Genomic DNA, 13,754 nt, shown 5'->3' with positions numbered 1-13,754 from the left:
CCTCCTCTCTGCAGCAGCAACCAGTTTCACTCCCAGCCAGGGTCCTCCAACGCCACCTCTAGAACAAACACCAGCCCAGTGGGCCGACCTGTGCTGCCGGTTCCGGATCGGAGCACGTATTGTCCGTTACTGGGGGGAAGCCTCTACAGTCCAACGAGTCCTAAGGTAGCAACAGCACCATGTCCAGCCAGTCTGGAGACATTTCTTTATATTTCCAACCAGCTCCTCTGAAGTGAATTTAGAAACATATGCTGTTAACTTTAGAAAGAGCGTGGACCACCATATTGTGTATGTATCTGGGGTCTTTGGACTATTCTAGTCTTTAAGTTACTTTTAAACTTTGTTTTTTGTGACTCGTTGGAGACGATGGTGTGTGGTTTTGTTAGCTTGCGGTTAGATTTAAAACATTATTGTGTTGTATCTGTACTTTTGGGATAAGTGTGGACAATTGATTCTGTTCAGTCTTTTATTAAAGTTTAATTTTGCTTGATAAAAAACTCCTCTATAATAATGTAGAAAAAGTTTTCCTATCTTCATAACACACTTGCAGCAGGAGTAGAATGGTATATATTAAGGAGATAGCGACGTTTTGGGGCAACTTAGGAATACTTTCTTTTGGCTTTTCAAAACCAGAGTCAGTCACAAACGACAAGCTGAAGTTTCTGTAACCTGCATAGAATTATTTAAGTTTGGCCGGTCCAAAAAGCATCGTTTTGACACATCTTTCCTCAACTTGGCACCTTTAATAAGAAAATACTTTCTATCATCTTTGATTGTGTCAAAATTTATTTCAAAGCATTGTATTCTTTCTTATGAATAGCACAGCAGTTTATTTTATTGTTAATTTACTCTCAATTTATGCAAAATCAGTATGTGTTCACCATTTTGTAAAAATAAATCATTTTTAAGTATTTTTTTTTCTATATAGCACCCCAGCAGCACTTTTGTTTTAATCCTGGATGGAAATATTCTTTGGATTGGTGTCAGGCTAAAGGCGCTCTTTCTACTTTCACAAGAGATGTGATGGTGTTTTTATATCATAAGATCTGGTTTCATCCGTAATTTTTAAATAATAAAAATAATATAGTTATTTACCAAAATAATACCTGCTATAGAAAGCACATAATAGTCAAAACACAATGTGTTTCCCTCCCTGGAGTTTAGTTCAGAAGTCAAAGCTAAACAGCTGAAACATGAATAAATCTGTCATAAATGCGTCAAAATAACTCCACATTATTGTGAATTATTAATGGTGGCTGCTAATGTCCTGTCTTCCTTCCCTTAGACGAGCCCCCGATCTCTTAGCCAAGCCTTCGTCTTTCCCCCTCCTCCAAATTTGCTCTCCCCCTTCGACACAACTCGCCCTCGCTCCCCCTCGCCGCGAAGCCCGGAGCGCCTGGGAGTCAATGTGGGCCAGCGTATCCGACGCCTGAGCGGTGAAGACAGAGGGGAGGGAGACGGGCAGGAGGAGACGGGAGGAGGGACGAGAGGCGGTGAGGCGCGAGACGAGAGGAAACGCCAGGAACATCTGCTCCGGATCCACAGAGAGCTACAAAACGTTGAGGTGATTTTATCTACTTTCTAACAGAAATTTATCTTTATGTAGTCATCTGTGCAACTCTTTATTTACATCTGATTATGCAAAGATTTTCAGTAATGGATGAAAACTCAGAGGAATTTACTTCTTTATTTTTTTTTAAGTCGATTGAATAACAGTGTTTCTAAGAGCTTTGTAGCAATATATGCTCCATTTTCCAACATGATTAAACTTTCCTTAGGGGAGTAAAGTTATTTTTGAAGAACTGTTGGGTTAAGGTTTGTTAAATATGTAATTTTTTTTTCTCTATTTATTGGGAAAAAAATTAGCTATAATTGTGGTGTCTTTACTTTCTGAGTCATTCTACTTTCCCATTATATTGCTGGAAAAAATATAATTTAAACTGATATTTTAACATACTAAACAATTAAAAGGTTTTCTAAAAGTTGTATTAAATATAAAACATTTACTGCATGCTTACATCCTTAACTTGGCTTGTAATGCTTAGTTTTATTTTGAAGAGTGCTGTCTTTACCTGTTCACTCTACAGTGGGAAAATGTCCCATGATCTCAGTTTATATGCAGCATCATCCCATCAGGTCATAGAGACAAATTCCTGTTGATGTAGAAATTAGTGAGCCGTTGTGATTCCAAATACAATTCGTTTGCTTATATTCATACTGGATTTATTGTTAAACAATAAAAAACAATTGGAATCGTAATAAATGTTCAAAACAAATACTCCTTTATTATTCCTGTCTTTTAGGTCAGGGGGAAAGTGGGCATCTTCGAGGCCCACATTTCCGGGATCCGCGCCCAGGTCCTCAACAGTGAACTCCAGCGCAGTCCTCGGACGACAAGACGAGCGACTAGCCAGTCCTCTTCGCCTCCCAGCCTAGGAAACACACTTCTCGAAAATCCAATGACCCACCCACAAGTGACTAAAGTACCTTCTGTCGCCCAAAATGGCAGAGAGGTGGAGGAAGGGGTGATGGAAAGACTAATGAAGGAAGGTGGAATGGATGAGGGCGAGAAGAACAGCAATGCTGTGAAGTCAAACACCGAGAACAAGACACTGATTGATCAAAATGACTGCCATTCACAAACAACGTTACAAACTCCTTATGGGGATAAACGGATTATTCGTTGTTCGCCTGAGACGTCAGGAAAACATTCAGCTACAGATGAGGAGAATAAGGAAAAACTGAGAGAAAGGGAGGAGGAAAAAGTTAGAAAGGAGGTAGAAAACAGAGAAATGGAGCGAGACGAGAGAGAACGGACAAACAGAGAAAACAAAGATGAGCAGGAGGATCATTGGGATTCAAAAGTGCTGATTCAGACCGAAGGAAAAAGGTTTATCGGTATCTCCGAAGCCCCTTCTTTACCTCAAGGACATAACAGTAATAACATGAAGCTGAGTTCGCTGAACGCACCTGATCAAATGTCCGACCATTTATCCTCCCTGCTCCCCTCCATCCCTGCAGTCATAATCACCGACCACGGTTTGGAGAGCCGGTCCCAAACTACCGACGGCTCCGGCTCAGAGCGGGGACTGTCGCGGTCCCCGAGCCCCAGCTCCAGCCCCGTTCCATACTCCTCGTCTCGCCCCCTCAGGAAGCTGTCCTCCTCCTCCGCCTCCTCAGCCGGGTTCTCCTCGTCTTGGGAAGAGTCGGAGGACGATGTTTCCAGTGACACGGAGAAGGGAGACAATCTCCTGAATCCTGCACATCTCAGCTCTAAGCAGAAGGCGGTGAGTCGACACAAAATCTGTTTTTGTTTTCGGCTTGAACAAAAAGCTTGTCATTTACAGTGTTCCTCAAGGATTTCTTTTATTTTCATGAGAATAATGAGCTATTTTTGATTGCGCTTTAAATTTAAACTCAATACAACAGACTAACTCTGTTGTATTGAGTTGTTTTTTTAGATCAGAGTAATATATCTCATCTCAAATCTCTCTTAATAATGACTTAAGCGGAGGGATATTGCTCTATTACTTGCTTTCTGTATTCCCATCTGCAGGATCCAAAGTTTTGCAGCCAGGTTTCTAACTGGACCCAGAACAGAGACAGCTGCATAGTAGAAAAACAGACATTTACCCGGTGAAATAAGAGAAAGATCTTTAGTTGATATTAGGACAATATTGGTTAAATGGATATTAGCTGTACAATATTAGTAGATATTGATAAACAGTGTTAAAGTCTTTGTGCTTCAGGTTCTTTGCAAACCTAGGCCCCAGATTGCGACTCATGTCTCTAGCTATTATAAAAAATAAAATGATTTGTATCTCAGTAAGATGGTTTTGTTGAAAAAGTTGCATCTGGCCACATCTGCTTTGACTTTAACATCTTTATGCCCCCCTAGGATAATTTCTGCTGCATTAAGCAAAATGAATGACACTAATTATATTACTGGCATAAAGATTACATAAAGCATTTTATTTATGCATTTAGCCAGTATTTATTGCAGTATGTGCAGTATTCATATTTGCCCAGTGATATTATGAGAATAGTACATTTGCAATATATTGTACTGCCACTTAATGCGCTATTATTGGATGTGACATTTAATTATCTGATCTTCCTGGATGAGTAGAAGTGTGAAATCAACATTCATCAGATTATGCATTTGGTAAACTTCCACTGAATGCTTTTTGGAGCTTTTCTTAGGCGCAGATATTTGTGACAAAGTTGTTGAATCAACCCAGGAGGCAGAAACAGTGAAAATAATTATTACTGCAGTTATTTAGCAGCGTGAGTCTGTTCATGTTCATAGTTCACAGGTCACAATTCCAATATTAACAGGTCCACATTGACTTATAATTATTTATACTTCGTTACATTATTGACCAACTAGCATACTGAATTTGTTGTTGCCTAACATTTGCAATCCTCCTTAAATGTGTTTTGTTCTCCCTTTGCTCACATAAATAGTGTTTACTAATGGTGAAACACCCAAAAAAGTTGCTCATATTCACATATAAGCAAAATGAGTAAAATACTGAGTGGAAAAAAGGCTTATTTAAAAGATGTTCCTATTAACGCTCACCTTTTTTGCTCTTTCAATTTATTGCATGGTCAAAAACACGCAGTAATAATGATTTACTGCCAGATACTAAAAGTTGAAGTTACCTTGAGCAAAAGATCAAAAATACTTACATCAGTTATTTTTACGATTGTATGGACGTAAAATTAAAATACGTCAAAGTGGATTATGCATAATTGTGGTCATAAAGGCATTAAAATCTTTCTTTTTTAATAAATCCTGGTTCATTCTAAACTTATTCAGCGGAGAAAATTGCAATTATGTAGAAATCTGACATCATTGGCGCTGTTACTTCTGCTACTTATTTGTACAAGGAAAAGTTTACCGTATCTCCTGCCAAAAAAATAATACAATTATGGTGAGAAACACACAGAAAAAGCAAAACGCAGTTGATTAGTTTGAATAGTTGTCATTAGTTCAAATTCTTACATTCGGATGAAGATGTAAGAATCTTTTTAGAATCAAGTTGAACTCAAGAAAAGAGACGTGCCACATATATCGGGTCGTTTTAAAGATGGTACAATAAACTATGCAGAGTTTGTCATGTAAGAACAAGCACCGCTCATTTCAAAGCCCTCATAAAAATTGAGCTACGCTCATGAACGTGTTCATGCACAACACTGCTAATTGGTAATTGCTGGTGTATCTTCTTTTGGAAGTGTAATTAGCGAAAATACAATCATCAGCCAAGTATTTATTACCGACTGTTGTTAATATTCACTTTGGATTCTTTGCATTTGACTGCCATGACAAAACTTTTTTTTAAAAATCTAGTTTTATTCTACTTAACATAACATAATGGCATGGCTTTTTAATGCAGTTTAATCTCTGTTAGCTTGTCTGACTGCTGTGACAGGAAGTGCTTGTTTGGTTTTATTCTTCTGACTTTGGCTAAAGGGTCTCAAAGGGTCCTGGATGGATTACTGGGATGTCTCTATAGTTGTTTCCTCTTTCCACCCAATGGCTTTTATTAACTTTGCTGATCCCCGATCCCAACTGGGAGCTCATAGCATGTGTTTGTCGCATTAGTTTGTTTGTAGAAAACCATTCTTTAACCCGTCTCTGTATAGAACGTTTTCTACACGAAGCTGTTTAACGAAAGTGCTGAAAGGAGCCATTAACGCACCAAACCTGTTTTATTGTCTAAAATATTTTCACGGAGATTCTTGGAAGCGCATTTGGTTCTTTTTCTTTCCTGGAAAGACTTTCCCTGGCTTTTTTTTGTTTTTACTTTGTCTATGTGTTTATTGCAACAGGGTGGTATGAAAAGAAGGTACTATCAGTAGCGCATAATCGGCTTACACAACATCCGCATTCATTCACAAACAGAACTTACAGGTTTTAGTGGGGGCAGAGAATTTAGTCAACATAAATGATCTCAGTTGTGATTTACCCATCACACCATGCAGGTAAATTGTCTGAATCGCTCTGGACTCAGGTGCCGCAAAAACATATTTTACATAAGAGAGAATGGGAAGCTTCTCTTTTAGTGTTTTGCTTCAGGAATCCCTCTTTATGCCCCTTGCTGATGTTCCGGAATATGCCTCTGCATGTTTCTGGATGCTTCTGTGTCAAATTGCCCTAAGCCCTCTACCTGAGTTACTTCAACACTAGTCGTTTTCTTGCTAATGTGTAGTTCTGAAGCTGTGTGAGATTGTGCGTGTTATAAAACAAGGTGAAGGCATGAGAAACTGCATTAAGCCTCCTGAATGTCGATGCTGCTAAAACCCAGGCCCTTTTCGGGTTCGAAGTGTGTGTGTAACCATGTGGGTGGCAGCTTTTTACGAAATCATTTGACTTTCTTTTGAAAGGAAGGATTGTGGGACTGATTTTGCATTGTTTTAAAACTTCCTCTCTTATAAGTGACCTTTTTTTGCAGACTTTCTGTAAGGTCTTTTTAATAGAAGTTTGCTGAAAGATTGCACTAGTAACCAACCTCTCCACTTACCTTGCTGTTGTATAAATCATTTGTTTAAATGAATTTGGCTTAAAGATTTGAATAGGGTTTGTATTGTCTTTTGCATATTTCCATTCATTGTTGTTTTTTTTTTTTCTGTTTGTCCGGATAAAGATAGAAGCCAAAGCTCTCGGTACAATTTGCAAGCAACATATAGGCACATCATGACGTTGTCAAACGTGTAGCTTGATTTTGTCTTTAGCTTGTTACAGTTCCTGATCCGTCCTTTAAGGAAATCTGATGTATGTGTGCAAGAGGCAAACGTGCAGAAACACATAAAGCATGCTTGCTCGTGTAGGAGGTATGTGGGAGTGAGGAGAGGGACAGAGAGAGGAGGAGTGATACAAACACGGTGGAACCGAATAAGAATTTAGTTTGCTACAAACACCAACAAGGAAATAAATCATTTTTCATAGTATTTAATTTGCAGAAAAGACAAAGAAAAACTGAAAGCAGCTCTTTAAAAGGTGTTTGTCATACCATTGAATGTTCCAGGAAATGCATAGATGTGTTAACGTGGCTCTGACACAGCTATAAATGCCAGAGCGTGAATCAAACAAGGGCTAGAAAAAGGAATTTTTATTGCATGCGAGGTGTAAAAAAAATGCAAATGTGACACATCCAAACCCATTATTTCACAGTTATGAGTTGATCCTTTTGCTCTGCTTTGCTGTCCATTTGTTTTATGAAGTTTTGCGAACAACTGTTTGTTTAAAGACATTTTTGAGTGACTTTAAATGCTAACTATTTGTAGAGCGTCGTGACAACAAAAATGAATTGAAGAAAAAAAAATTTCCAACAGAAGGTACACATAGAGACATTTGGCAGATATTTTAATTCTCCCACATCTCTCCTAAAATACAAGTCACTAAGAAATGTGCTGGCAGTTTTTCCCCCTGTTCTGATAATGTTTGCAGCAGAAAGACACCTGTCACAGATTGGCATCAGTGTTTCAGTTTAGCTCTGTGGAGGAACGAGTGAAGCCTTGTCTAGATAATAGTTGTTTGTTGCAGCTGGGAAATGTCTTCAGGAAACAAAGCTACAAAAGAAAACGTCAAAGAAGCATCTGGATTAATAGGATACGTTTATCATAACAGGATAATTAATTCAGGGCTTGTGTGAAATGGTAAATTTTCTGGAGATATAAAAACTTTTTTATTTATTTTTAATTAATTGACTACTAATTTTTAGTTGATTTGCCTTTAATGTTTTGTATATAATTTCCACATTTAGTTTTTTTTTTTAAAATCAAAAACCTTTCTATAAATATTAAACGCCTCATTCCACAAATGTGTTTTTTTAACACGACTTAGACATTTAAAATCCTTTTTTTCTTCAAATTTGACATCAACTTGGACTTGAAATTATATCTATTCATGTAATAATATGTCAGTTAAAAAAAATTAGAAATTAGAAAACAGTTTTTTTTTTTCACTTAAGCTCAAGTGGAGCAATTGGTTTGGCGAAAATGTCTGAGAGAAAAAATAGTGAAATGGTACAAGTTTAGTTCGAGATACAAACATTATTACTTTTTTTCAAAAATGTAAGTGTGTTGGGGAAATTTGCAGAATTTGTTGTTGTTAAGAACAACTTACTTCACTTAGACAATGTATTTATAGTTTTCTTTTTCTCTTCCAAATCCTATTTTGCAGGTTTCCATTTCAATTCTTTACCACTTCAAGGCAGTTTTTCCACTTAAAATGTTCAGAGTTGCATAATAATTTTGGTTAAGTGTAGTCATTTGTGACTAGTTTTTATTAAAAAATGTAGCTCACATGTATTTTATGTGAGAGTAAAACGAAAAAAGTATAGACTATTTTTCAAAATAAAACCTCAGTTGTCATTAGCTTAATATTGACACTATATTTTCTGCATAGATGTGATTGTGTCACATTTTATCAACTAGTGGCATTTGGACAATTAGTGAACCCAGCTGTGCAGCTCCTGCAGGAGCGCATTCCTAACCCAATCACGCTCACATCTCGGTCCTGCTGGTTGCGTGGAAGAATTTGTTAAAATGCCATTGTAATGCCAGCAGCGTCCCTCTTTGTTTTTATACAGATGATTGATGTTTAGGCTTGTAACATATTTCAGTGCGTTGCCAGTTCGTTTTGAGTCAGACAAGTCATACAGACAGAGGTTGGAGTGCTAACTCAAAACTTTGCTTCTTGCTTTAAGCGTTATAACTTTTATCGACTGGTGTTTCTGCTGTCCTCTGTGGACGAAGCCAGTTTGATCAACAAAATATTATGAATGTTCTCCTGCACAGGCTATTAATAAAAAAAAAAAAAAAAGAGCAAGTTGTAGGAAATGTACTAAAGAAAACAATCTCAGTTTTTTTGCCAACAGTGTCAAAGTCGTATGATCTTCCAATATTGTGTGGCCCTAATTTTAGAAAGCGTGTTACCTTACAGCCAGTGTGAAACTGCTGTCTCTGATTCTTTTTCGTGGTCTGTCTCGGGACAAAGAATGCTATTTTGCTTTCTTCACCTTCCATTCGTGAGAATCTTTCCGTGCGTGAGATCTTTGTAAGCCACATGACACATCGTCCTACAAGAGCAAAAGTTTGTGGCTTCTTCAGAACTCGGTTGTCCAGCAGTCGGTCTTCAGCGTCGCTTCCTTTGTTAGCCGGGGAAGGACATTCATGTGGTTTTGCTCTCTTAAAGCTGCATACGTGATGATCACGGGAAAAAAATGTAACTAAATATTTTTTTGAATGCTAAATTAACTATAATAATTATTAATAATCATATATTTTTATTGGGACTATCAAGAATCCAATCGTTTTTTTTTATGTAAAAAAATGATTATTTATCTCCTCACTTTGTCAGAGGGTTGGAATAAAAGTCCTTCATCTTTCAGATCCTATACAGACTCAGTCAAGACTTTGAAGCTATTTTGGACAGAAGCAACAAAAAGGATGCACAGCAGGACATCTAGAAGCGGAGTGATACACGCAAAGTGTTACGAAACCATATGTAGAGTTTGCAGAGGACGGGATGCTTGAAAAGATTTCTATAAACTTTCAAGGAGCTGAAATAGATGCGCCTGTTAAATACACAGATCGACTATATAAACAGGCTGGGCTTTTTGAAGCGAAGGCCACACCCATCCTGCAGTAACCGTAAACCCCAACACATCATCGGCACACCTTCTGCACACATTTCTCTACAAATTTAGTCAGTAAAATATCACACATTCATCAGCGTACACACACTGAAAGTGTAACCTGGCAAAGCTACACTCATATCCCCTTTTTCTGTGTCTCTGATAAACGTGGTCACACGCTGACCCAAACCCAACATCGTCACCTTTCCGTGTTGATTTTATGCTGTTTCCTGCGAATTTAACCAAAATGAGAGATTTCTTTTGGCCGTACTTTGCCGAGGTGAGCAGCCATTTTTACTGTATGTCCAGCACTGTAAGTCAACTGAGCTATCAGTACACACACACACACACCCGCACACACACACACTACACACACACACACACACACACACACATGCACACACACACACACACACACTGTTTGTACTGCAGTGGAAAATCTTCACCACCACAGCGCAAGTTGCCTAGCAGCCCTGTGACGTCAAACTGAGTTTCCCTCTCACAGCTGTGCAGAGTCTCTAAGTTTATGGGTGTGTGTTTAACCTAAGTGTGTGTTTGTTGCAGTGCCTACTTGGTTTACAGTGCAAGGGGAACCACTGGTCAGTCCTTTATTTGGTGTTTTTTGTGCAAATTTGGAGAATGCAGCTCCATGCTTTATGCATGACATGAAGCAGTCGGGTCAAACTGCTGTCACTGGGTTTGGTGGCCTAGATGACAGGTTGGCCTTTTCTGGACCCGCAGCTCTGGGGAAACCCTGCTGGCCCTGATACACGGCTATGAGAAAACACTCATGCATGTGAGCCAGAGATCAATATGCAGAAGTATGAAATGCACTGACATTCCCTGACAAATTTGCAAAAGGACCCCCTTGAATCACTTTGGCTTTTTTTTTTTTTTTTAGTCTTGCAGAGTCAAGCCTAGATCGAAACTCAGATTGGCTCTTTAATGTTCCATAGTGACCTCAATTTGGAAAGAAGTCTTCTTATCTAACTGCAATGTTTAGTTACGACATAACTGAACATCAGCCGCATTCAAAACATCTAACCTCCTTTCTACTGTAAGGTCTTTCTTTTCCCAGCTTACCAGCGCAGTCGGTATTTCAAAGCTGTTTCTCCACCAGCCAAACCTTGGTTACCGAAGGATTAATCATGCTCTCTCCAAGCATGTTGTTTAAACTGTGTCACCCTCACTGCAGTCTAATGGTGCCTGTGTGCTTGATTTTTTTTTTCTTCTTCTTCTTTGGCTTGTGAGTAAGTGTGTGTTTGTGTTGTGTTTGTGCACCTCGTAGTCTAAACTTTTGCAGACTCAGACAGTTGCAGTATTTGTATCTGCAAGGGGACCTTGTGGTGAGAGATATCGAGCCTGTTGTTTCCTCAGAGTCTCTCCGTTTAAAACATCGGCGTGCATCAGTGTTTCCCCTGCTTGTGCACGTTACACATTAGTAACCCAGAGTTACCCTTTGCCCTGAGTGCCTTTTTTTAACCATTTGACACCCCTTTCCTGCACTACTTTCCGCATGCAAACAGTCGATATGGGATAACATTACTGCAGTTTCTTTTCGTTGATAATTAAACATTATATTTCTATATATCTGTGCATATTTTTAAGATAACCATTTTGACATAAAACCAATGAATTTGTAGCTTTTACATGCAAATGCATGTAGCTGATGTGTTGAAAATCATGCATATTCTGGAACCAGTAATGACCAGTGACCAGTAAATCCTCTCTTGCTTGGTGGCTCTCTCTTTTTTTTTTCACTCTTTCCTCTATCTGCTGTTTACAGTGGGCAAGGCCAGTTTTTTTTTTCTGCCTTATTTTGTTTGTAGTCAGCGGCGGATGTGGAAAATACTGTCGCTGAGGCAAGCGGCAACCCCCCCTTCCTCAACTTCCTGTCTGCAAGAAGTTCCTTCGCTTACAATTTCCTCTCTCTCTCTTCGACTCTCCCTCAATGGAAACTTTGCTGTTCTTCCTGCTATCCTCCTGTCACTCAGCCAGTCTGGGGACGGAGATAGAAGAAATCTTTCACCGAGCGGCCAAAGATGTGAGACAGACCGAAGCTGGCGGCAAAGGGAACATACAGACAGAGGAAAAAGGCTTTTGAGCCTTCTGCGACTTTCTAAAAGCAGTCTTACTTCTTTTTTTTTTTCCTTTTTGTTTTTTTCTTTTTTACAGACATGAAGAGACATGAGTATGCACACATAGCATTTTTTGGGTAATTATACCCAGAAGAAACCCTCATTCAACACTATGGGCATATGAGGAGAGTAATTCAAACACTGATCTGACAGAACTTGAAGACTTTAAATCAAATACCATTAAATTAAAACTTGTTGGATGTTTTTTTTTTAACAGTCTGAGGCCTCTCATTAAGTTTCAACAGATGTAATGAAGCTTCACTAGAAAAGCTCTTTTCTCTGGAAAACATCTAATCTAAACCCAGGAGGGCAACAAGGCATCTTTCATTCATCTTATAGACAGTAATTTCTCAACAAAGTGGAAGCCAAGCAGAAAAAATGTCTGTCCTGTTGGATCACAAACACTTTGGGAAAATTCCTGATTGCAAACAGGAAAGAGTAGTGTGTATGTGGAAACAAATAATATTAAGACTTTGCACACACTGAAAATAAGAAAATGCAGCTACAACTTAAAAGCAAATGCATTAATTAATAAGTAATAAAATCATGTTTATCAAAGTTAATTTATTAAGTTGTGAAGGTAAACAAACATAATTAAAGTACGTTTGATGAATTTCATTCTATTTCTTATGACCAACACAAATCTTTAAGTTAGAGTTTCATTTTTTTTCAGTGCATCCAGAATCTGAGATTTGCACCCATTTATCAAAATAGCTCCACCTCTGTCAGATTGAATGGAGAGCATCTCTAATCATTTATTTTCAAGTCTTGTCCCACATTTTATTTTGTATTTAGTTTTGACCTTGACTGATCCACACGAACTCATGAGCATGCTTTGATCCAAACGGTTCCATTGCAGCTCCGACCGAAGGTGTAGACCTGTTTTCCTGCTGAGGGATGAACCTTTACTCCACGATTAAGTGCTCTGTGACTCCAACGAGGTTTTCTTCCTCGATTGTACTATATTTTGCGCCACCGACCTTTACGTCAACTCTGACCAGCTTCCCTGAGCTTGCAGAAGGAAAAGTGCCATCACCGTGTTTCACTGTGAGACTGGTGCAGTCAGCACCTTCTTGCTGCAAGGCAACAGTGCTGCCAGCTGCGTCGCCGTGCAGTCCATGTTGAAAAATTAATTTCCCAATATATTTTCCCGTTTTAAAGGTACAAAAGGATTGACGAGTATAGGCTGGAGGAAGTACAAGAGATAAAATTAAGTTCTGTTTAAGATGCGAATGGAATCATCATGATACATCAGCTTCCTAATTCAACAACAACAACCTGCAGTTTATTTAGTTACACGTCTTTAAGAAATGCTGACAGAAACAGGAAGTAATACAGTCAATAGAATTTGTTATAGTTAGTCGAATTGTCACAAAATGTAGATAAACTGGACAGTGCCTTTGATTGCTTAGGTGCATTGTGAGTTTAAGTAATTAAAATTCACATGAAGTCTGCGGTAAAGTGCTGAGTATGTTGCCATAGAGTGTGGGGAATGCTGGTTTGAATGCTTCCTTTTGTTTATATTAGCCATTGTTGTGGTTTTCTTGTCATCAATCTTTTATTCACCCACAAAAAAGAATAATATAAAAAAAAACCTCTAACTGCTTTCAAATATGAAACATATCTCTGAGGAATTTGCTTGACTTCTAATTAAATCTAGATTGTTTTGCATTCTCAGACTCACACACACGTTGCTCCATCTGTTTTTCAATCGTCGGGGACCTGTGTGGAGATTTGCATGCCCAGATTATGTTTACCCTCTGTTTTGCCAATCAAATGACCCCGCAGTTGTTTGTGCCTGCACGCAGTCAGACACACACACAGGTGTAAATGTCGCTGAGGTCGGGAGAGAGGCGCCCGAGGAGCCGGGTTTTCCAGCTGTGAGCGGAGCGCGGGCCGGTCAGGTCGTCGCTTCTGTCAGGTTGCCTGGTTGACTGGCAGCCCATCTGTCACGATGTGGTCTGCATGGCTG

The 13,754-nt window shown here is 38.8% G+C and overlaps 1 protein-coding gene across 4 annotated transcripts in view; it reads left to right on the top strand.

Annotated features, from left to right (window-relative positions):
* Positions 1–13,754, top strand: part of itpkb (inositol-trisphosphate 3-kinase B) — a 32,173-nt gene that overhangs the window by 5,881 nt on the left and 12,538 nt on the right. For all 4 annotated transcript variants that reach the window (XR_001422056.1, XM_015016919.1, XM_015016918.1 and 1 more), the window contains 3 exons: positions 15–165; positions 1,286–1,564; positions 2,304–3,287. Coding sequence is in view for 3 of the 4 variants with exons in the window: in XM_015016919.1 (XP_014872405.1) it covers positions 15–165; positions 1,286–1,564; positions 2,304–3,287 (1,414 nt within the window). In the remaining variant the exon portion in view is untranslated. The remainder of the gene's footprint in view (positions 1–14; positions 166–1,285; positions 1,565–2,303; positions 3,288–13,754) is intronic.

The sequence above is a fragment of the Poecilia latipinna genome, unplaced genomic scaffold (genome assembly GCF_001443285.1).
Source record: "Poecilia latipinna isolate Pla-1442-1.1 unplaced genomic scaffold, P_latipinna-1.0 Scaffold2078, whole genome shotgun sequence".
Taxonomy (NCBI): domain Eukaryota; kingdom Metazoa; phylum Chordata; class Actinopteri; order Cyprinodontiformes; family Poeciliidae; genus Poecilia; species Poecilia latipinna.
Note: the sequence above shows the minus strand (reverse complement) of the source record. Positions and strands in the feature narration are given on the sequence as shown.